The 25267-nt window shown below is 40.3% G+C and overlaps 4 protein-coding genes across 5 annotated transcripts; 3 read left to right on the plus strand and 1 right to left on the minus strand.

Moving 5' to 3' along the window:
• Positions 1-813: 813 nt before the first annotated feature.
• On the plus strand, positions 814-3525 carry LOC307249735 (acidic mammalian chitinase-like; the record flags this gene model as incomplete). Its single annotated transcript, XM_080026588.1, has 11 exons — positions 814-838; positions 955-981; positions 1091-1295; positions 1466-1522; positions 1732-1897; positions 2007-2131; positions 2217-2340; positions 2443-2625; positions 2774-2890; positions 2977-3109; positions 3281-3525. The coding sequence occupies 11 exons, from the start codon at positions 814-816 to the stop codon at positions 3523-3525; spliced, it is 1407 nt and encodes a 468-aa protein (XP_079882714.1).
• A 1563-nt stretch (positions 3526-5088) lies between these two features.
• arfrp1 (ADP-ribosylation factor related protein 1) lies at positions 5089-14718 on the plus strand. Of its 2 annotated transcripts, XR_013844835.1 has the most exons (8): positions 5089-5421; positions 5883-5970; positions 6334-6416; positions 8370-8451; positions 10425-10495; positions 10764-10864; positions 11837-13707; positions 13932-14718. XR_013844835.1 is itself a non-coding variant. In XM_080026117.1 (7 exons), exons 1-7 carry the CDS (start codon positions 5329-5331, stop codon positions 11922-11924), a joined length of 606 nt encoding a protein of 201 aa, XP_079882243.1. In that variant the 5' UTR covers positions 5089-5328; the 3' UTR covers positions 11925-14718. The 2 variants fall into 2 exon arrangements, 1 of the variants encoding a protein (XP_079882243.1); XM_080026117.1 differs by having other exon boundaries at positions 11837-14718.
• Positions 14719-16015: 1297 nt separating this feature from the next.
• On the plus strand, positions 16016-17376 carry LOC307249736 (fibronectin type III domain-containing protein 11-like; the record flags this gene model as incomplete). Its single annotated transcript, XM_080026589.1, has 2 exons — positions 16016-16156; positions 16615-17376. 2 exons carry the CDS (start codon positions 16016-16018, stop codon positions 17374-17376), a joined length of 903 nt encoding a protein of 300 aa, XP_079882715.1.
• A 3982-nt stretch (positions 17377-21358) lies between these two features.
• On the minus strand, positions 21359-23064 carry LOC307249413 (P2Y purinoceptor 1-like). Its single transcript, XM_080026116.1, has one exon. The coding sequence runs from the start codon at positions 22962-22964 to the stop codon at positions 21927-21929; it is 1038 nt and encodes a 345-aa protein (XP_079882242.1). The 5' UTR covers positions 22965-23064; the 3' UTR covers positions 21359-21926.
• Between the last annotated feature and the right edge of the window lie 2203 nt (positions 23065-25267).

The raw sequence follows: 25267 nt of genomic DNA on the forward strand, positions 1-25267 counted from the left end.
AAGATTTTTTTTCATTGTGTTGAGAAATGTCAAGTATAAAGACGAATACTCCAAAATGCTATTGGAGTTAGTGGGGCATTTATGTATTTTCAGCATACTACAATTGACGTGCATGTATTGGGACATCCTAAATCTTTTTTTGGCATACTAAATAGTAGGGAAGTATGGGAATTGGAACGCAGGGTGAATATCTTTGGGGTTACAGATTGTGCAGGTGTTCACATAGTTGTGCCCGCCCACCTCCTGTATGTTTGCTTTTGACTGTTTCACACCGACCTAGCAACAGAATGTCCCAGCTAGCTACACACTTATTGCAGAGTCAAAATCATTTTGGAACATCTTGATGGTCAATGGTCATGGCTGCTGTTCAACAGAGGGGGCACTATATACCAAGTTATTTCGTAATGCATCTAATTTTGCTGATGAATCTTTTGACCTAAATAATATCCGGTTCATGTGTTGTGTGCATGCTGTAAACAGAGTCATGCACTCAGTAAATTATTGTTTACTTGTCCAGACTTTGCAAGTTCTTATCTAATCATGGTCTAATAGTCATTCCTTTTATTGCCTCAATTTATGAAAGGCGGTCACACCTCCTCCTTTCTCTGTGCACAATGATCTGTATAAAAGACCAACATTTGCTGCTGTTGTTTGGGTCATTCGTTCATTCCCCTGGTGAGTGTACATGACAAAAACAATGACTCTAAGGAAAAGTTTTTAATTGTGATTATCTTGAGGATTGCATTTCTCTTGTTGATTAAATCATACACCCCTTTTGTCTCATAGTAATCTGGTGACGTGAGTGAATTCAAGATGACTAGACTCACACTTCTAGCAGGTACTTATCTTTATTTTGTGCTGTACGTATATATCATTCTTCAGTAACATATTAATATATTGGTTATATATTACGATGTGTGTTTTGATTTTTACAACCCTTTCTGTATTCCTTAGGCTTATGTCTGGTGATATGTCAGCTGGGTAAGCCGTAATGCTTTTAAAACAACTAACATCCTTCGATTTGGATGTTCCCTTTCAAGGGAAATTGCTGGAGTCAAAGTGTTATTGATGTTCCTTTACTCCTATACAGGCTCTGCCACCCAGATGGTGTGTTACTTCACCAACTGGTCCCAGTACAGACCTGGTATGGGGAAGTACATGCCACAAGATGTGGATCCCTTCCTGTGCACCACCCTGATCTATGCCTTCTCCATCATCAACTCTAACAACCAGCTTGTTACCTACGAGTGGAATGATGAAGTTCTCTACAAGTCTTTTAATGGCCTAAAGACCAAGTAAGTCGAGTGAATTGGCCAATGGAAAGTGCATACAATTATTGCACAAAATCCTTTCGTACTATGATGAAATAAAGTAGTGTAAATGCACTTCTTGAGCATAAATAGTCACTTGCTAGAAAGCAATTACAAACCTTTGATATAGTCTCAATCATGTTTGCTATTTCCAGGAATCCTCATCTGAAGACTCTACTGGCTGTTGGTGGTTGGAACTTTGGCTCAGGACAGTGAGTATCATTTTAAATCACAGACACAATGTTTCGCATGTTTATACACCCAAAATATTAAAAAAATAATGATCCCAAAATCTATCATGCATGCCATTAAAGCTGAAGTCGGTAAAAAGCTATGGGCTGCTAATGGCCAATGAATGTAAGTGTACTTTCCCTTGAAGGTTTTTGGATCATATTGTGACAGAGCTAAATCTTCCCCACAGGTTCTCCATCATGGTGTCCAGTCCAGCAAACCGTCAGACGTTCATCCAGTCTTCTATTAGATTCCTGAGGACTCATGGATTTGATGGTCTGGATCTGGACTGGGAGTATCCCGGTGCTCGTGGAAGTCCCCCATCGGACAAACAGAGGTTCACTCTGCTCTGCAGGGTGTGTACAGATTTTTCTAGCTTGAGTTCCAAACTACAGTTACTAGCTACTATTCTACAGTGTTTTTCATTATGTTGACTTTCTCCCTACGTGCTGTGTGTATTTGCAGGAACTGGTTGCTGCCTACGCTGCTGAAGCCAAGGCCACTGGCAATCCTCAGCTCATGCTGACTGCTGCTGTGTCTGCTGGAAAGGGAACCATCGATGGAGGATATGAAATTGCTGAGATTGCCAAGTGAGTACACTGCCTTGCATAGCGCTGAGAAAACTGGGGGTTCCTAGGTTTTTGAAATGACAGTTTCTGTTTTTCCCATCCCCAGGGAACTGAACTTCATCAATGTGATGACCTACGACTTCCATGGGACTTGGGAGCAGTTCACTGGGCACAACAGCCCACTGTTCCGTGGGTCCGAGGACAATGGTGACCTCATATACTTTAACACTGTAAGTATACATTGGAATCTCAAGTAACTGTAACTTGATGAATACCTTTAAAAACAGTCCTTTACTTCCACCTCTTCAATTAACATTTGGACTATACTGTAGGACTACGCCATGAAGTACTGGAGAGACAAGGGCACACCAGTGGAGAAGCTGATGATGGGTTTTGCTGCTTATGGTCGTACCTTCCGTCTGACATCTTCAAACACTGGTGTTGGAGCCCCCGCTAGTGGTGCTGCAGCAGCCGGACCATTCACACGTGAAGCTGGATTCTGGTCCTACTATGAGGTACTAAGGCTGGAGTAAACCCATTACTATAATTTTAAACATGTACAGTGAATATCAATTGCATTAACATTGAATGGCCTGTGTGAAAAGACAAAGCACAATTTAATTGTTAGGCTACACAAACCTTATGATATTGTCTATTTTTAAGATCTGCAGCTTCATGAAGGGAACCACCCTTCAGTGGATTGAGGACCAGAAAGTTCCGTATGCCGCAAAGAACAATGAGTGGGTGGGATTCGACACTAGGGAGAGTTATGACATCAAGGTATGTGGCAAATTAACTATTATATTTTAAGGGATTCACAGCAAATCCACAGTAATAACCTAAATTTATATTGATGCTCCCGATAGGTGCGCTATCTACAGGAGCAGAAGTTTGGTGGTGCCTTTGTGTGGGCCCTTGATTTGGATGACTTTAATGGACAATTCTGCGGAGAGGGCAAACACCCTCTGTTGTCCCATCTTCGCAAACTTCTCAGTATTGGTAAGTTTGAGTTTTTTTTATAAAGTTGTTTATCTTTTTTTAAATCTTGTATTTTCTTTTTCTTTTCTTTTTAAAATAATCATCAGGTATTTTTGTACCACCAGTAATCGCTGGTGAGTAAAGGACATTTATTCTTCTGTTTCAAACCACTTTTCTGCTTCCACTATTCAGAGTTGCCCCCACTTCCCCCTACCACCACCCCCAAACCTGGTGCTACCACCACAGCCCCCACCACCACAACTACCACCCATGCCCCAGGATCTGGCTTCTGCAACGGCAAACCTGATGGCCTGTACGCCAACCCAGATGACAGGACCACTTTCTACCAGTGTGCTGGTGGCATCACCTACCTAAAGAAATGTGGAAATGGATCTGTCTACGATCATAGCTGCATGTGCTGTACCTGGCCCTTCTAGTGGAGACATTGTTTATTACAACTAATGCAAATATCATGTTGGTTATTAAACATTGTATTAAAAGTTCTCAATGTGTATACAATCATTCAAGAATGATTCCATCATTGGTGTTGTTTAGAGACAGTGGATTTTATTTAGTTAAATAGTTACCATAAATTGTAGATTGTGTATGCAGTAACTTTATAAACCAAGAATATGTAGTACAAGTAGTGTGATATCATAAAACAATCTGTAAGGACCCACAAAATACAGGGGTTTAATGCTTAAAAACAATGAATGAACTACAGTGTGCTTATCATGATGAGTTTTGAGATGGGGTTTACTTAAAATGCTAATTAGTTACCTATTGAGTACTACATTATTTTTCAATCATTACATAATACGTTTGTCAGGTCAGTGGTGAGAAATCACAGCGCAATTTAACTATATTAAAATACTAGGTAACACTTTACAATAAGGTACACAAAATTGTAGTAGCTACGACATACCTACTACATAGATATGTGTTACCTACTACATAGGTTTTTTTTTGTGTTACCTACTACATAGGGTTTTTTTTGTGTGCTACCTAACACATAGGTTTTTTTTGTGTTACCTATAGGGGTTTTTTGTGCTACCTAACACATAGGGTTTTTTATTGTGCTACCTAACACATAGGGTTATTTTTTGTGTTACCTACTACATAGGGGTTTTTTTTTGTGTTACCTACTACATAGTTTTTTTTTTGTTACCTACTACATAGGGTTTTTTTGTGCTACCTAACACATAGGGTAGCACAATGTGTTAGGTAGCACAAATCTCAAGATTAGCCAACTAGGGGAACGAGATGGCATTTATGGGTGCCTGCTCATCGACGTGTCCCAGGAAATGAAAGGGTTGATAGGGAGGCAGTGGAAGCAGTTAAGGGGCCAAATGTGGATATGCAGGCCGGAGTGTAAAAGTAGGAAGGGAAAAATATAATATGGAGGGAAACAGGGAACAAATGGGCAGCAGTGTTGGGGTGGAGAGACCAAGGGAAAACATTTCCATAAAGTGAAGAACAAATAAGGAAGAGAGAAGCAGCGATAGAGTGCAAGTGATCAGAAGTAGGATGAAAATTGGACATAGCAATCTGAATAATACAATGGTTTTGATGGGAAATGTTCAACTGGTAATGTGTTGAATGTGGGGAGAGGGAGACAGTGGAGTATGTACTAAGTAGTGGTATGCAGGAGATATGAGGCAGAGAGAAGACGGATGAGAAATGGACTTCACAGAGCCAGACAAACAGAGATAAAGGACATAGGCTACACAATGTTTTATCTAATACGCTACGGTCTATTGGATAAAACATTGGATGGACGATGATTATCAGATCCCTGACAGAATCAGGAGTTATTAAAAGACTGTGATTTAAAAATAAGTTTAGAAGATGAACACGCATTGTCAGTAGCCTATAAATGCTGAAGGAGGCAGTAGTGCAACACAATGGATGCCAACTGCCGTTAAAAGTCAAAGAAGAAGAAAAGAGCGTGTACTACATTTCCCAGAATTCCACCAGTTTAACTTCCTGGTTAGATTACACGTAGCGTCAGTGTTGTTTTGCTGCGCTAGAGCTTTAGAGTAGATAAATATCTACAAACGACGACTTGTACACACTTATTGTTCCGGTTATTATAACGTTAATTAGATTACAATGAAGTCACAGTGAGGTATGCCGCTGCGTTGGCCTCATATGTATGCCGAAGCTATGTTATCAAGCTTCTATTGCTAAGACTAGTTAGCAAGCAACGCTACTTGTGTTGTTTACATTTCCCCCCCAAGATGTATACTTTATTATCTGGATTATATAAATACATGTTCCAAAAGGACGAATACTGCGTTTTGATCCTGGGACTCGACAACGCTGGGAAGACGGTAAGGCTAACTGAATGAATATTTAGGATTTAGTTCCATCGTCCACATCGACAGTAATTGTCCACTTGTGTCGTGTGCATGGGCTTGTCTTCTGCTCGACTGCTTTTATGTGAGTTTTATAATAAAAAAATAACACGATGAACTGCAATACATATCCCACACCTATTGACATGATATCATGCTGCATACACCCTATATTGTCTCACCCGGAACGTCCCAACTGTGCCTCCTGAAAGTTCTACAGCAACACATTCGACTACTCTATCATGTTTTTGAAGCAACTGCAATGCATCTTATTTTGTTAACCTGATCTTATTATTCGAATATATCTTTATCTGCAGAGGAACTACTCGATGTGATTGATTGATTTAATAAAACAATGAATTGTCTATCCCTGTCATGTGAATTATTGAATATGCCTATGTGTCTTGTTTGATGTGTCTGTTAATCTCTCTTTGTAGACCTTTCTGGAACAGACAAAAACAAAGTTCAGCAAGAACTATAAGGGAATGAATCTATCAAAGATCACAACCACTGTCGGCCTGAACAGTAAGTAGCCTAGATGTTTTCATGTATGCTTCTCATAAAAGGCGCTTATTTCTGTGAATGGTCTAGTCACGTTCCCTTACAGCAGTTACAGTACATTGAGCATTTGTTCCTCGATATGTGCGATAAAGTACTAGAGTAGGAGAGTTCCAGTGCAGGTGATTGGCCAGGGATCACCTGTTGTGGCTAAAGTCAACTTATTTTCCAAGGCAAACTGCAATGATAAATTGTTAATCATGTTTGTGTGTAGCTGCTACCTGAAAAAAAGACAGAGTCAAGGCTACACTTGTGATCATATGATGCTGCCTGTCTTATCATTTGCAGTATGTGATGATTCTATAATGTTTCTGTCTATCCTCCTCACAGTCGGGACCATCGACGTGGGAAAGGCCCGGCTCATGTTCTGGGATCTGGGAGGTCAAGACGAGCTTCAGTCTCTGTGGGACAAAGTCAGTCACCAACCCAAATCCATAAGGCTATTTTGTTATCGGCACTGTGGACACACATTTATTTCATAGTATAACTTAACATTTGTAAATCCCTGATGAGTTGTAGGTTTTCAAGCTGATGCTATTGGAAGGTCTGTGCAGTGAGGAGAGAGAAAGGGACAGACAGACAGACAGACTGGCTGAGAGCTTTTCAAATATTTATAGTTTGTTTAGCTTTTTAACTTGTAGTGATCATCAGTGACTTTATTAGGCTTACTTAATATATAATGATTCCATTAGTTTATAACATGAAGACATGTAAAACATCATTTCCGTGAGGCTGTTCAGTCAGAAGGTGAAGGGTTATATGTAATGCATAAGTCAACTTTGAAAAGAGCTGTTGCTTGAATAGGGGAGACCATAGTTTTCACAGTACCCTGCATCGGCGATAGGATAAGCAGTGACTATAAACTAACGTGTCTTGTATTGTCATAATGATAGGTCTTTATTGTTAAAATATTAATGAATTCTCTCATGATAATGAATGAGATCTTGGTTACCATTCTTAAAAAGCTTGGAGGGAATGCTGTGGTTATTTGAGTGTGTGTGAGCTGCTCTGATTGGCCCTCATTTATCAATTTTGCGTGGAAACTGGTGCAGATTCTGGCGCAAATACCTCCCTACGCCAGGTATCGCGTGGGATTTATCAAACAGGCGTATCTCGCCAATCTCAGTGTACGCCAGGCCATTATTGATAAATGCGGCGGATGAAAACGAGCATATCACGCCCCTATATTTTCTCAGTTTAGAGGCCTCGCCCAGAGGTTTTACGACATGGATATGCGCAATACGGCACTTCCCTGAAGTAGAAATTGACAGAATAACAGCGAAAGTAGAAAAAAAAGAGTTTCGTTTCGGAGCATTAGCCTACAAGCAGCATCAAAGAACGACAGAAGGCAGCAGTTAGGAAGGAAATAACTGCTGCGGTCAACAGCGTTGGTGTTGACTCAAAATCGCCACTAAAAAAAGCGTGTTGCTGTTCTGAAATGCAACCAACTGGGGGTGCGGGGCTGCGGGCATAATATAAGTGGTGGAGGAGAAAAAAACGCACCAACTGTCCGATAATGGTCCCCATAAAATAAATACACGTCTGCAGAGATTTGAATGATTAGAATGTATTGGCCCTTTTAGATTGCACTATTCAAAAGGGTTTTAAAAACTAAAAATAACACATTTCGCGTTTTACTGTATGACAGCATGCGCTTGGCACGAGTGGTCAGCCCGGCCGTCAGCTGCACAAGCCGACCCGGCAGCGATCAGCTGTGAGAGCGCCCACCGTCCTGCTCCACCAGCAGATAGGAACAACTTGCCGGTTAACGGTGGAAATAAATCGCTCGCTTTAGCATTAATGACACATTAAAAGAGGAACTAACATCTACAAAGTGCGTCAAATAAATAAAATGTTAAGCTGAATGTTGTGCCGTGTATTTTTTTGTATCATAAAGAGCAGTGTATGTCTACTACATATTTAATACTTAGGCTAACATTTTGAATGAATGCAGCCCCCATGCCTCAGTGTCCCCCCAGCTGCTCCAAGACGGAGACAACTGCCCTTACGCAGTCCCAGTGTGCGCACTATTGAATCAGCTCTCCTACTCAGTTGCACACCATAAGCTGCACATTTTTAAGTGATTAATATCTTTATTTCGGTCTTATTTGCACTGCATTTGTATTATGTTCTAATAATTGTCCAACAAAGTCATCGGCTACCCAGCACAGCCTGCACTGCGAGTCCAAGCTGTTTTCAAATTTGCGTACACGAGCTGAGAGCTGGCGTGGGATTTGAGCGTACCCTACGCTCACGTCCATATTGATAAATGCCGAGATTTGCGTGGAAATGTACGTACACCCATTTTTCTGGTCTATGCAAGATTGATAAATGAGGGCCATTGTGTTTTACATTTTTGTGTTCAGTACTATGCTGAGTCCCATGGAGTCATCTATGTGATAGATTCAACTGATGAAGAGCGCCTGTCAGAATCCAAGGAGGCCTTCGGTGAGTAACACTGTGGCACTTTGTGCTCTGTAGTGTGTGTGTATATGTGTTACTATAAGAGGACAGCTTGCACCATTTTAAAGTGTGTGATTTGACATGCCACATTGACTGAAAGCTCAAAATTATAGGGGGTGGGGGGCCCATGAGCTGTCAGTGCCCAGTGACCATTGTAGGTAATAATCAGTCCCTGCATTTAGGCTTGTGTTTATGACGCGCGCCGTAGCTTCTAGGAGACTCAGACTTAAACACTCAGACTTAAACAATGTCCACTCCTTTCTTCGGTTTGCAATGCTTCATTTATTTACACTGTACACTATTCATGTATTCAGATTATACAACTTAGGGGCACTTAACACGGTGAAAACGTGACAGTTTTCCCGTTTTTGGTTTAAAAAAAAAAACCCGTTCAGACACAATTTATCGTACACATTTTTTCAGAGGAAATGGGACGAAATCGCTGTAGTAGCAGTGTAGCAGCCATGCCAAGCCAATAGTCAGCGGTGACACTTAGCCTAGTAGATAGCTCTTCCGGTACAATTTGATGCATACAATCTTACTGTAACCGAAAAGTAATGCCATTAACGTTCATAAAGCGGTTGGTGTAAGCTTGGGGTTACAAGTATTGTAAATTACAAGCTTTCTGTCCTCTTATTTCACCGCATTGAACTCGTGAAAACAGAAGCCATGCTTATAGTGAATGGGCTTTATGAGCGGCTACTTTCCTGTTAGGCGTACTTCAAGATAAAAGTCGACTCACGTCTGTCTAGTGAAATGCTTTTACTGTGAAGCCGTAGCCTTAATGCTCCTTTTGTTGAACAGTAACTTAACCGCTGCGCGCTGAACTATGGATAGTGTTTTTTTTTTAATGTAGAGAGAGCCGTGTCCCTGGCATATAGAAGCTACACACGTTTATTTTGCTAGAAAAACCGGCAGAGCACAAATCTTTCCCCAGAAAAAGTGTTGGGTGGTCTCAATAATTTACTAATCGCTTAGACTAAATCGGCGAGTGTTATATTTGAGCCCTGCACGACACTCTCCGCTGATCACAGTGATGGTGCCGCGGAGACACCTTTCATGTTATGTTGTCTTCTAACTTTATAACTCGCATGTGGGTATTTTGACAGCAAATGTTATAGACTACGCATGTGTGAAGTGGAGCCGTGACGTCAGCGTTACCAGGGAAAATGGTTTCGGTGTTTACAAGAAACCAAAACCTTTGTGTTTTCCAAAAAATCCTCACTGGGAATAGATCTCTAAAACTTGCGGTTTCATGCCTGCGTTTGCTGTTTTCATGTAAATGATATAGTGCAACTATATCATTTACATGAATATTTACGGAATATTTCCGCGTTTGCACCGTTTCGTGTTGTCGTGTAAAGTGCCCCTTAGACATCCCAAACATACTGTATTTGAATCCTGCTGAGATGTGAGCTCCCAGGTCAAATAACTGTTGGCCTGCCCAACATGCAATCACACTTGGTGTCCCTGCTACACCTGATTAATACACTTAATCATTACTGCCACCATGTGGTCAAAGTATGCATAACAAATGAATAAAGAAAACAAACAAAGAGAAGAATGAATGGCTTCGAACACATTTTGGTAGAAAACAAGGACTGTGGTGGTAAACATCATTGAACCCATTAGGAAAGGATCGTTTAATAATCATTGTATGTGTGTAATAATTCCTCTACTATGAACAGGAAGAATTATAACGACAAGCAAAACCTGTTTCAGTGTTAGTAGTGTACACCTATGTTTTAAATGTAGCCTAACTGCAGTTCTTTAGTGAGAATAATGACATGGCAGCACCTGAGTGGTCAACACTCAACCTCTTAACATTAAACGGTGTCTTATGTATTAGTAACTTGGAAGAAAACGGTCTTGAAGGTATTTGTTACAGTATTCAGTCATGATGGGAACACTCGTTTGCTTGTTGTTGAATCACTGATTTTAACTGTGGTCTCCTGCAGAGAAAATGATCACCAGTGAGGTGTTAGAAGGGGTCCCTCTCCTTGTGCTGGCCAACAAACAGGACGTACCGGTACTGTACCAACTTTAGTACCTTTACTAAGACCATGTTCAATACATGTGCATTATCAGTTGTTCAATGTTCACCATGTGTCATTTTTTCCCCACTTGTTATGCACATTTTAAAATCTAAATGTTTTGTACGGTTGGACTGTGTTGGCAGTTAAAAGAGCTAACTAAATGAAACTAACTACACTGTATTAGTGAACTTGATTGTTGTGGTGTGGTTTTGACCTGCTGCTGCAGCCTTCAGTCATGTCTTGTGTCTGCTCTCTTCTCAGAACTGTTTGTCAGTGCCGGACATTAAAACAGCCTTCAGTGACTCCGCCCCCAAGATTGGCAAGAGAGACTGTTTAGTCCAGCCTTGTACTGCGCTCACAGGGTAAGACGGCCACTGTGTTCAACTCTACACTGTGTATACAACAAAAACAACCCATCAGATATGATCCATTACAAAGGCCCATTTAATCGATACCTCAAATCAAGGACAATATGTGTTGCTTGTAGATTGGATTCCGGTATATTTCAAATGTGATCATGTTGTTGTTTGACTATAGTCAATTCTGTTTACAGACTGACTTCGAGAATGATGACTTTATGATTCACCTTTAAAAAGCTATAATAATACTGTATCATTTAAGGTTATGCTAAAGTAATGATAACTGCTGCTGTGGGCTGGATGTGTAATCAATAATATCTCACCAATTAGACCTTCTAAGAGGAACTTTAAAACGTTAGTCAAAGAGTCTAATTTTTCCTCACTTGTCACAGCAAACGAGACCATCAGTTATAAGAGGACCCGACGTCCTAAATTGCCAGCATGTGTTATTTGATACGCAATCCTCAGTGAGCAAACGTTAGTAGATCAGCTTGCACATTTTTATCTATTTATTTTGCGGGTGAAGTTTGCGAACTTTTTTGCACACGCAAACGTTTAATACATCAAACCCACACACACAGTGCCTTTTATTCTTAAGCAGCTGCACCATCCAGCTCTGAACGTAACACTGTCCCACACCAAGGTAAAACCACACACCTTACCGGTAGAAATGCTCTGCCGGGGCGCTCCGGTGGCGTAGTGGATAGAGCGCATACCATATCGGCTCCGGCCTTCGTTGCAGTGGTCACGGGTTCAAATCTGACCCGTGGACCTTTACTGCATGTCATCCCCCCTCTCTCTCTGTCTCCCCATTTCAACTCTGTACTATCCAATAAAGCTTGAAAAAATGCCAAAAAATGATCTTTAAAAAAAGAAATGCTCTGCCCTCTTGGATCTTTTCATGTGCTTGGTCAGAAGAAATGTAAAAAAAAAATCTATTGTATGACTCCTTTTTTATTTATTTTATTAATACAGAGATGGCGTGAACGAAGGCATTGAGTGGATGGTGAAGTGTGTTGTGAGAAACATTCACAGGCCACCCAGACAGAAGGACATCACGTAAGAGGTCTGCAGCTCCTCTCTCTCTCTCTCTGGGACAGTCCACCCGGAGCCCGGAGCCCAGGACTACCCTCTCTCCTGGTGTCGCTGTGACTTTAAACACTTTGACTTTCTGCTTGAAGGAGTTCACTACGGACAGTGTGAACATTTTTGATCACCAAGCGGATGTGTTTTGTATGGACCTCCTATCTGTTCCACCTCTGTGACAGCGTGTTGTGGTTGGCTGTGTGTGTGTGAGTAGCAGCTTCTGAGCTTCTCTCATTGACCAGAACACACACACACTCACCTTGAGCCGTCAGGTCTCACATATGGTCAACTGTAATACACTGCTCCTGTTTGTTCACACAGTCACACTAACTCATGCTCACCACCTGTCTAAACTTGTTGATTCAAAGAGAAGGGAAAGCTGAGTTTTCTTCACTTTGATTATTGAATACTTGTAGAAAACGTGTAAGGCCCCCGGTTGGCTGTGCAACAACTTCCTGTCAAATATAATCTAGTACAAAGAAAGGGTATCTGATAATTAGTTTCTGGAGTGAAAGCTAATCAGCGATAGTATGTGTTTGCTTCTGCATGGACTGAGTGTCTTTGACCGTGAATCGAGGACAATAGAGAAGTCGTGCTGTGAACTTCACTGGTGCCGTACACGGGATTTGATAACTAACAACCTTTTATGATTCATTAGTAATTAGCACCATTCCCACAGTAGCTCAATTCAGTTTGTTATTTCGCCATCTCCTGATATCATAATATTAATAATAACTTGTCAAACTCCTGCACAATCATGGCTGTGTTCATTCCACATCACATAAAAGAATAGGGCCTAGCTAATGGCAGACGACCAGACCGTCCAAATGTATAGCAACAAGGATTCCTCCTGTACATGACCTGTGATTGACATCACAACACATGGTAATGTAGGCAGTGCTGAAATCATAGACGGCACTAAGCAAATGCCTGTATGTCTGGTGCGGCAGTGCTACCACAAACTATTGCACCCATTGAATTACAGTTGAGTCATTGCCAGTCAAACACCAAAGATCCTTGCCCCCCGGACCATGCCAATGTAGGGGCACTGTGTAATTGCAGAAAGCTAAATTAAACCGATTTAAGTTTGTGTGGCCGAGCTCATACAACTGATAAAGCTATATATAAATATAAAATAAAAACTTCTTACAGACAGGAATTTGAATTTTTATCTTCACACTACAATCATAAGATTAAATAATTCACAACGGATAACTAATTATGCAGAGTCAGGGACATTTTTCCACTACATTTATACAACTGTGTAGTGTGGAGAGTTTACATCCTGACCTGAGCTAATGCTGTGACAGGAGAATGACTATCAACAGTTCAGTAAACCTGAAAACCTTGTTTGAATTTTTTTTCATGTGAATGGGGCTTTATGCAACAGAGTACCATTCATCTCTGTGTTATACCTGTATGTCTTCTGTAAAATCCCAACTAAAACTCTTCATGTTTTGACTGACTTTGGAAATGTTAATCTTCAGAATCGGCACAGACACTACTAGTGGTTGGGAAACTGGACACAATATCTGGACTAACTACATTTGCTGAGCACACTGAGAATTCTGCTAAATAGTTGTATACCTTCAATCCCATTTACCGGTACCTGGAATTGTTTCAACAAAAATAGTCGGTTTCAAGAATAGAGGACAAACAAAACTTATCTCCATGATATCTTGATGAATAAGTCACAAGTAAAACTTTTGGACGAAGAAGAAAGAACAAGAGTAAAAAAATGACCTTACGTTTTATGAAAGGCAAGGCAAGTTTATTTATATAGCACAATTCAAACACAAGGCCACTCAAAGTGCTTTACAGGGGCAAGATTAAAATACATAAAACACATTAGAAGACATTTAAAAGCGAATGAAAAGAAGTAAAACATTTAAATTAAATTAAATTAAATTAAAAGTACAGGTTAAAATGGAAACAGAAAAGTCTTCAGACTCGATTTAAAGCTAGCAACATGCCAGTTTGAAAGGTGAAACAACAAGGATGTAAAATGTTAGTGTGTTACTGTGGTATTGAGGCCCTTTCACTTGTATTACTATACCAATAAACAATAGAATACCATATGCAAATAGTATTCACCTGAATTCCTCTGAATATGTCGGCCTTTAATCACAGAGTGCTCTTGCCTTGGGTTTATAAGTGTTTTCAGAATGTAGACTTCAGTGCATTTCTGTAGCATTCTGTACTCATTCACACACCAATGGCAGCGAGCTACAGTGGCCTGACCATTCGGGAGCAATGGGACTCTGTGTCTTTCACTGATACCCCTGAGGGCTGGGGCAGCCATGGGTTGGCCTGAAACCTATGATATGATTTCAGAAAAAAAGTTTCTGATTAGTTTGCTCCAATGGAAAGGCAGTAATAAAAGCTGGCAGTGTGGGAGTGCATAGGGGAACTTCAGAAATCGGAAGAAATATGAAAGAAAAACCATGAAAGATCCCCATAGAAATGCAGGAGAAGCAGTGGATCTGTGTTTAAACATTATGGCTAGTGACTAGTGGCTGCATGGAATTTTGTAATATTGTACTGCTTTGTCTTTAAATCAATCCATGGTGATGAAAAGTCATTGTCATAATATTGGGGAAATTGTCTGTTTTCGGATTGAGAGAATTTGGAAATGAAAGACTGGAATTAAAAAGAAATGGCCTTCTATGAATTCTGTGAAAATAAGCAGGATGACACAACCTTTCATATTATTGAGTTGTATTAAACATAACATTGTTTTACCCACTTTCACACTTCTGTACTTTTTCTGAATGTATTCATAATATGTTACGATAAAAGCTTCTTACTGAAAGATATGTAACAATGTGTTTTTTACTTTGAAACACCAGGTTTAGGCTATACAATTGAACTGTTATTTTCTTCCTGACTTGCTTTAAAAGCCACCCTATATTATTCATACTAGCAGGAAACAATGGGCCATTTCGAATGCTAATGCTACTTGTCCCTCAAAGTCATTAAATCAATGTGGTGTCTGTTACTGTAATACATAATACATCAGCACTAATGTAACTTATCAAAAATAGGCAACTGCAGGTGTTGCCCCCTTGACTTAGTGGTAGCCAGGAGGGTGTTTTGCCATGAATGGTGTTCAAGAAACAAGAGACACAAGGCAAAACTTTCATTAATCCCGATCGCAGGATTTATTCTGCACCCGGACATTTATTCATTTAACTACCTACAATTTTGTGTACCTTATTGTAAAGTGTTACCCCTAACTTAAATACTGATGAACCAAATCTACATTCTGAAAGGAAGCAGTTGAGTGACACATACTGTATAAAGCAGGTGTATTCCAATGTAGGTTTTGTGGGGCCAATGGTCAATTTAATACAGTGATTTGTACAGTAGTGTTATAACATTTAGTTTAGAGATATGCATTAGCCCACTATCTTTGAAACCTTCTGATAGAACCTGAAGGCAACTCAGACCGATATTACCTGCTGTCATTCCGTAACCATGGAAGATAAACTGTAACCATGCAGATCAACTATTTAATTCTAAATAGGAGTTGCAACTGCAAGCAAGCTACAAGAGCAGGAAGATACGTAAAACAAAGGAAAATAGGTAGGCTCAATCATTGGTGGATGAAATAAATGCTACACATACAGCTAAGGATAGTTTGGTAATAATTGGGTTTTATTTAGCATTTGCTTATGGGTAAAACTGAATTGTTTACTTTATGGATTCATGCAACTATAGTAGAGCTTTGATGTTGGACTAATAACATAGCTGGGGATGTACATTGGGTAAATTGAGTGAGTTAACGTGTACGTTTCTGAGTTTGGTTGACTGGATTTTTCTTGCACAAAAGCAAGAACAACAACTTACACATTTGGAAATGTATTCATATTCAACATGGCCTTGCCACTGTCAGTGACTTTATAACTTCATAGGATATATTGTGTATAAGGTAGTTACATACTACTGGTGAGGAGCCAGAAGAATACTGGAGATTGAATAAAAAGCCAAAAACAAACTAAAGTTTTGCCATTGTACATGCTCATGCACTAACTTCCCTTACATCTGTGGATGTATGTTCTAGTTACCATGGATGAGATCAAGCTGGCCTTTAAAAGCTCAGATGAGCATGGAGCCCAGGAGACCATGCCTCAGATGTACAACGTCCCAGAGCTCCACAACCAAATCCTACAACTGCTCAATGCAAAATTTAGTGACCACTCCCTCATGGTCAGTATAGCAGTATTTAGAGCTGGGTATGAGCTATTTGTTTCTGTAATGGCGGTCTTTGATAGCATAGGTTTGTTTAACATATTGTAAATAGCATCTTGGCATACGGACATGGACTGCCCATGGAAGCTGCTGTTTTTAATAAGAAGCAGTCTGTGACAGTTGCACAGTGCAATTGTCACAGTCCACATAGTGTAGAATACAGCGTGTGTAAATTCAGCTGCATTGTAAACCTACTGGGACATATGACCAAAACTGTCACTTTGGTCAAAGCAGTACGGCAGTAAAGCCAGATTCAGCTATTTTATGGTCCTCTCTGTGTCAAGTCTGATAAGCCACAGCTACTTGTGTTTTCCAGGGGCTTTAAACTTTTAAAAAAAGTGAAAAAAAGGAAATACTTCATGTCTGTTGGGGTTGTTGGAGGATGGCAGTAGATTGATGCGTGGATGTGGTTGTAGGTGTTGCAGGAGGAGCTGCGTCTCATGCAGAGGAGCTCCTATTTCCTGGAGATCCAGAGGGATGACCTGCTCCCATCAGAGCAGCTGCAGCAGCACACCCTGCACCTGTCTGACAGCACAGTGTGGTCTCTGATTGACCAGCGCAGGCTGCAGAGGGCCATGGCTCTAGCACACGGCCAGGTCAAGCTGCTCCTCTCTCTGCTGGCCATGCTCTGCCAGGAGATCATAGGGGGCTGCAGGCAGCTGGAGGCCTTCATCCTACAGTGTGACCAGGGCTCGGTGGACAGTGACATGGCAGCTTCTACGCAGCAGACGCTCCAGCAGACCCTCCAGTACAGGAAGGACTTTGAGGACAGAATGACTCGGAACCTTGGTCCTCTGGACCTGGACAACCAGCTCATCCCCAACACAGGCAACTTCCCCATCCCACAGCTGAGTGCCTCCCTGGCCATCAAGATGCCCGTGGTGTTTGAACGCAATGCATCCCGCACCACATCCGACACTGTGCATCTGTCTTGGCAAGTGGCAGGCTCGCATTCTAAGGAGCCCAACCAACAGTTTGAGATCCATGTGAAGAGCCTTCACCCAACCAGTTTAGAACATGGCCATTTTACTAAGTCTACCTGCCAGTCGTACAATATACTGGTCAACAGCCTCCTTCCAGACAGGTTCTACCAGTTCTCTGTCAAGAGAGTCGATTCAGTCAACTTGGTCTATGGACTGTGGGTTGACACCATCGTCCTGAAGACCTTGGATAAGTAAGGGCAAAATTGCCTTTTTAGAATAGAAAGAAATAAGGAGAATCCACAGCCTGTTTACACTTACAAAGAGAAATATTTTTTTGACCAGCTCAATTACAAATAAAATAACTATGACTTTTTTAAATGAAAATTGTGTTGAGTGCATTGTTTAATATATTGTCTAAGTTGAACATTATGTCAGGCGTAAATTGTTTATCTTCCAGAAAAAAATAGCAGAGAATACTTGCAGCAGCAGCAGGGGTGAGATCCCTTTCCCCAGACAGACTGCTACTCCTGCAGGATCTGTGGCTCCAAGTGCTGCTTTACATATATCAAGCTGCTTTGTGTTTCAGCAGATTGTGTTTAAACATTCGGAGTGTTTGTGTACAGGAGGAACGTTTGAGAAATATATATTTGTGAGACAGGCAACATTTGTTTGTAAGACACATGGTGGAGTGAGCTCTCTTCTGCCTCTTACTTGGCTTTGACAGTGTAAAACAAGGAATAGATCAGGTCTCATCTCACCACAAACTAACTAAAAAGCTTGCAGTGTTTACAGCTTCAGCTCAGACAAAAAAAACATTGACCACGTATACATGAACAGCACACTCTGATTAATGTCCTCCATACTCTTGTTAAGACAATATTCCAAATAAGGTGTTTCCGTTGCTGCAGCTACGGGAATATCCCCTTTTACATGTCAATCAGCATTTTCTTTATAACTTTATTAAAAAATATCATCGCAAAACATCAAAACAGATACAGTGCATATAAATGACAGTGCAAAGTTACAACAAACCAACAAGTAAAATAGAAAAAAATATTTATAGAATAAAAATATTTATAATGATTTATAGGAAAAAAAACAAGCCTACACCAGAATTAACAAAATGACAATAAATTATAAAGACAAACCGACAATCAATGCAATGAACAGTCAGCAGCCTCTAGGTTGGAGCAGAGAGAGAAAAAAAATAAGAAAAAAAAGATGAGTTGACAAAATAAGAAAAAAATAAAATGACATCCTATTCAGGGATAGTTGGAAAAGTTGTTTTCTTTGCATAAGCCAAGAAGGGTCCTCACATCTTTACAATCATTATTTGGAAGAGCCTTTGAGAGTACACCGGAGTTTCTCAAGTTGCAAATGATGTATAATGTCTTTTATCCACAGAGTATGAGATGGTGGTCTTGATGATTTCCATCTCAGAAACAGGTGGAAGTCTATGGTTTACACATGCTATAGTTTAACAGCAGTAAACCAGGACATGCATCGCAAAATGCGGAAAAATGCAGAAAAATGCAGCGAAAACTTTGGAATATTTAGGGCGATTAAGGTGTAAACGTACAGTACATGCATGTCTCAATAATGCAACTAAGAATTGGATTTTATTTCTGACAAGCATAAAGCAGCTGGAGTGTTTGTGTTCACTTCAAAGTGCCAGGGGAATGTTGGACGCGGTTAGAATATCCTTTTATAGCAGTAGTGTCCTGTCCCCTACACAATCTTGTTTTTCATCTGCCTCACTGTTTTGTCATGTACAGCACCACTAAGAAGAAAAAAAAAGAAGAAGAAGTATGCAACAATTGAAAGCATTTTGAGCAGCACGGCTTACTCGGGGGCAAACTGGGTCTCCTTCTAAGGCAGCAAAATCCACCCAGGCCTTGCTCTCTCCATCCTATTCCTACCTTCCTTCCTCTTCCTCCACAATTCCTAAAGCCCTTCTCCTTATTGCAATAATATTGCATTAAAGAGTACATCTAGAATATAAAGGAAACCAACACAGCTGCTCAGGAAGATCAGCGGATAGAAATGGAGGACAATGCAAGTTAAATACACTTGCGATGAGATATTTTAAAAAAGCGCTCCATGCTCATCTACTGAGCAATAAGGCCGCCTCTGCTTACAGTTGGTCATTTGGTGTTTGTTTCAATGATTGTGGTAATTCTCTAGCTTGGTCCTACCAGACCATCGTACTTAATTTCATTTGTACAGATGGCAAACACAATTGACAAACGTTAACTCACTTGAAGGCGGGTGTCTGTTGAAGTTTAAAACTATTGCATCTGCCCAGTGCCACTCTGGATCTGCCAACCAATTGCATAACGTTTTATTTTATTTTATTTATTTTTTCAGACATATCAAAAACAATACAAAACAAAATGAAAAGCATAAAAATACAATAAACAAAATGTATGTTTAAATGACTTCACAAAAAGAAAAAAAAGAAAACAAATTATCTGTATTGATGTGATATGCCTGAAAAGGAGCAGGAAGAAGTATACACTTATTTAATCCTACCCCTTTTCCATAGTAAAAAAAATAAGAATATTTATTATATTCGCTTCTTGTATTCCATATAATCTCTATACAATCTATCTATACAATTGGCAATACTATATTTGACATTTACGATCTATACATACATACAACTTAATATACTATGATTTTTTATATTTTATATATTTATACAATGCATATCTATATTTATATACAATCAATATATCCATATCTACATACATATCTATACAATCAGTATATACTGTATATATATATATATATATATATATATATATATATATATATATATATATATATATATATATATATATATATATATATACATATATATATATATATATATATTATTTATTTATTTATTTATTTATTTATAATTTCCTTCTTACTTTCCCTCATCCCTGTACCTTTTGAAAATCATTGCTTTGAACCTTTTTTTAAACTGGATCATGTTTGGACATTGCTTTAGCTCCATGCTCATCCCATTCCAGGACTAAGATGCTTCGTGACAGTTTAGATTTAACATGTTTTATGTGAGGTTTCCAGCTGTGCTTATGGTCTATTGTCACACCAAGGAATTTATTTACATACACTCTTTCGATATTAACACCGTCAATCTTAACATTTACGTCATTATTTAAATTACAATTTCCAAACAACATGATTTTTGTTTTACTTAGATTCAATGACAATTTATTATTGTCAAACCACTTTTTTAATTTGCTCATTTCAGTTGTAATTAACTCCAGAAGCTGCTGCAAGTCAGTGAAACAGGCCTGTAGTTTGTGAAGTGGTGTTTGTCTCCAGTTTTGTACAGCGGTAAGACTTTTGCAATTTGGTTGGTTGTGACGTATGACATGCGCCGGCTTCTGACTACAACTGAAACTGGCGCACAATCTCAACGTCATTGTTCTCAGCCACTCCCTCTGTTCGCTGATTGGACAGCCAAACATCTGGCTGAGAAAACCCGTGAATATACCACGGACCCAGACTGACTACTGAAGGGAAATGAAAATTGAGTGCAAGTACGTAGGCGTGCGGTGCCAGGCTAGCAATTCTCCAGGCGCTGGCCAAATACAGTTACAGAAAAAGTAAAGGGTTGACCTCCCGATCTTTTACCCTAGTTGGCCAACACATCCAAATCCTGATTAACAGTGTCATTTGAAGGAATCACTTCCATGCAGGAGGTAGGCCTACATTGGAAGAAAACAAGACTGTGGGGAACTAGGGAATGACAATTTGAGATTATAGCGGAAAGGAGAGAGAGAATAATTTATTTAATTTCATCTGAATTATCTTCTTGCCCATCTTTTCTTCCCCAGTAAGAACTGCTACATGTTATTTATCAGTACCTGTATACTAGCATAGTGGATTCAAATAATGGTAGTCTAGAGCACTGCAACTATTGAGTTTTGGAGCATGGACTCAATTTCATATTTAACTGGCAAACTGTAAACACAACACCACAGAGATACTCCTGGAATCCTCCATTGTCAGCTAAATTAGCACCTATAGCTGAAATCTCCACAGAATGAAAGATTTCCCTGTATCTGATTATAGCAAACATGCAAAACAATCATATCTGCCGCTGCATATTACACTCATGAGTTTATGTATTCACAAGAACATGCCTCAGTTGTAAATAATAAGTCATCACATAGTATCTACTTTCTAAATCATTATTATAAGCTTTTAAAAAAAGGCAGGGGCCTCTAAAGGCAAGGCAAGGCAAGTTTATTTATAAAGCACAATTCAGACACAAGGCAATTCAAAGTGCTTTACAGGGGCATAGAACACATCAATATTAGACATTATAAATTGCATTTAAGAGATAATAAAAACAAAGAACAAATACAGACAGACACATTGCTCAAAACCTAACCTTGTATGTTTCGTGCACTGATGGCGGTTTAAAGACGGGGTTTCTTCAATCTCGCATCACTAGAAATATGGTATTCAAATTGTTTACAATCTAAACCATTTGAATTGAGTGTAAGTTGACATAAACCAATGAAAACCAAACAATTGCCAACAGCATAAAATGCTTCACCTGTAACAGTGCAAAGTTAGTGCAACGCAGCATAAATTAAAAACAAGTCCCTGGCAGTGCTTAAGCAAAATACTGTAGAGTAGGAAGCCAAGCACAGGCTTAAGAAGATACAATACTTAATTGACAGCACATACTGAATACTGGATCCAGTAAATAAGATGATAACATGAGCTTCAGCTGCAAAGTCTGTCCATATGTCCTGTGGGGACCTGATGCCTTCTGGAAGCTAGATAACATGTTTAATATCGCCCAGCTCGCTCGTTACTGTAGTCCCCGGTGTCCGGACATGTGGATGAGTGGGAGCCAGGCCTGAGCGACAGCATCTGTCAGGTCTGACACAAAGCCTGGCTCTCGTAGTCAAGTGCCGAACCTTCGTGAGGAAATCATCATCCCCCACTATATATATGAGCGGGTTTAATGCGCTGTTTAAGCAAGCCAGGGCTCTACCCACCTGATGCGCTATGTAAATGTTGAGGAAATTGGTGCGGCATTCCCCATTTAGTTTCGAAATCCTGGTTTGAATATTAAGGTTTCTAAATACGTGGTAGGGGATGAAGCAGATAGAGAACAGTATCACCAGAACCAAGACCAGTTTCAAACACCGCTGCTTAAGCAGAGAGTTGGAGCTTTTTGCAAGAACCACAACAATATGTCCGTAACAGATCACAATGATAAGCAATGGAATGGCAAAACCTGTGATGGACCAGCCGATGCTGTAAGGCTGGTAGGCTCTGATCAGCTTGTTGGACGTGGTGTCAAAACACGAATTTGTGGAATTTTCATCATTCTTGTCAAAGAACATATCAGGGAGGATCTGAATAATAACCAAAAGCCAAACCAGGGCGGTTATGGCGAGGGAGTGGCGGCTGCGGATCCTTCCCATCACTTTCATTGGGTGAACGATGCCCAGGTATCTATAGACGCTGATGCAGGTAAGGAAGCCTATGCTGCCGTACAGGTTGAGGTTAAAGCAGAAGCGGGTCAGCTTACAGACAGGTTGGCCGAAGCGCCAGAGGCTTTGGTTCGCGTAATAGTCCACGAGGAAGGGCAGAGTGAAGAGGTAGAGCAGGTCGGCCAGCCCCAGGTTCAGCATGAAGATATTAATGCTGCTGATGTTGTTCCAGCTTCTGCACACGCTCCTCAGGCCCAGGATGTTGGACACGGTCCCGACAACAAACACAGTGATGAACACAGCTGGAAGAAAGCGGTGCGTAAAGTTCAGGTCCCTGCTCCCGCAGGCTCCGTGCGTGGTATTTCCATCCATCTCTTGGGTTCCCGCTGATTTAAAAACTAATTTTCATTCAATTTAAATGTTTTCATAAAACGAAACCGAGTCAGCCAGTGGTCGGCTCGCTCAGATCAAATATCTCTGTAAATGTGCACTGTGCAAAACATAACCGTATAGTTGATAAGGAAAATGCCCGCCCATTTCCTGGTTTAGTATGCATGCAGAGGCATGTGGGCACACAGACACTTCCAAAAACCATGGATATTTTCCTTTGGAATTTGTTTACAATATAGAATGGAAGAACAGGTTGCTGGCGCAAAATAAATTGAATAGGAAAACGAGCTATTCAAATGTCCCAAATTGCCATAAACATATACGTATATATAAAAAATGGCAGTTCAAATCTGAGGTTGCCAAGAAGTGGACAGGATGTGAATGAGGATACACGTTGCATGTGTTTACATCTGGATAGGCTACTGATTATTGCACACTGTGAGAAAGCAACATCTCCTCTTCATGTTTGAAAGTGTGCATTCTAGAATATGTGTCATTTCAGATGTTCTACTGCTCATTATATTATAAATATTTCTTATCTTTGATTTGAAAGTGATATTTCCACAGATTTATCCTTTGCTTTATTTTCACACACACACGTACACACAAACACACACACACACACACACACACACACACACACACACACACACACACACACACACACACACACACACACAGGAGGAGGAATGTTTTGAGTGAATCACTATATCATTATCAAATAAATGCAACTATGTTCCACAAGAGTTATGGTTAACATGTGCAGACAAGTGACCTGCATCTATCTGTTCATATCCTGTCTTAACAAAGTGTTAACTATAACACGAAGCTGAAGGCTAACAATTTTTTTATTTACAAATGTTGATTAAATCTAGTCAGCTACTGCCAGATGTCATGTTTGCATACTGATTGTAATATTTCATTTTGAATGACCGAACCCTGGAATACAAATGAAAAGGAATAACTGCAGAATTTATACAGGGCTTTTATTCACCCATTCAAACTCACACATTGATTCCTCTCTGTCGCTTTCACAAAGATTGAATAATGCTCTGTTTCCTACACACAGGAGCATGGCATGTACAGTATGTCACACCAACACACTGTGATCAAGGTCATTTGGCTGCTTCTTGTTACCTGACAAACAGCATATGTCAACGCTACTTTAAGTCCTAATAGGAAACATTGTGTATACACTATGAAGCGTATCAATGGCCAGATCCACTAAAGGATTGCGCTGCTTTTGCGGCTACTGAACCGGTGCAAATGACAGAAAAAAATAGCGTCCAATCCACAGAGCACATGCAAAGGGGGAAATGCATTAAAACGGCCCTGCTGTAATTTGCATGTGTAAAGAAGGGAATATGCTTTAGACTTTAGACTTTATTGTCCCCGAGGGGAAATTCTTCTTCACGTCACAGGTACATTTATGGGCGACAGACAATAGACAGAAACAAATAACACGCATACAGAATATATAAACAGAGTGGGACTGGGGTGTTTTATCTTGGCCTTTTGTTGAGCCTTATGCTCTGCAGGAAAGAAACTCGTCAGAGGAACAGACATGCTGTGAGCATTGAACATTGTTTGAAGTGGACAGCTATGATAACTGTCAGAAACTTCAGCACATTTACCGTCTGAACTTTCGGGTGAGATCAGTTTCTATTGGATCTTCCTCACACCTAAAGTGACCTGCAGCATTCTGGTGCTTGACTGTTGATAACGTGTGTCCAAACGCCTGCTAACCTGAATTTAACAGCAACTGTTAATGCCTCACAGGAAATAACTGAAAATCCTTCAAACGCTTCAGTGTTTTTGCTAAAATCTTGGTGGAGAGCAGATGAAAATGCCTCGACGAAGAAGTTGTATATGCTTTTTTTTATATTAGTATATAGTAGATACTCAATACATTTATAGTAGTTAGTGATTCATTTTGCATTAGTTACTGTTGTAGTTTTTATTCTGATATGTCGTTCCAGCCATTTAGACTTTCAGATCATCAGCCCCATTGCCCGCTGCTGGATGAGTGGAATGCTGTTGGCACCTGAGCAGTGTAGGGCTGGCAGCGGGCCCCTAGGATGTGGACCTCCTCCCATGTGTTGGGAGAGCTGTCCCTCTTCACAGCCCAGCTCATCCTGACCTGACCGCAGCACACACATACACACACACACACACCCGCACACGCACGCACGCACGCACACACACACACACACACACACACACACACTCACACACACACACACACACACACACACACACACACACACACACACACACACACACAC

Source organism: Ammodytes marinus (genome assembly GCF_949987685.1).
Source record: "Ammodytes marinus genome assembly, chromosome: 4".
Taxonomy (NCBI): domain Eukaryota; kingdom Metazoa; phylum Chordata; class Actinopteri; order Uranoscopiformes; family Ammodytidae; genus Ammodytes; species Ammodytes marinus.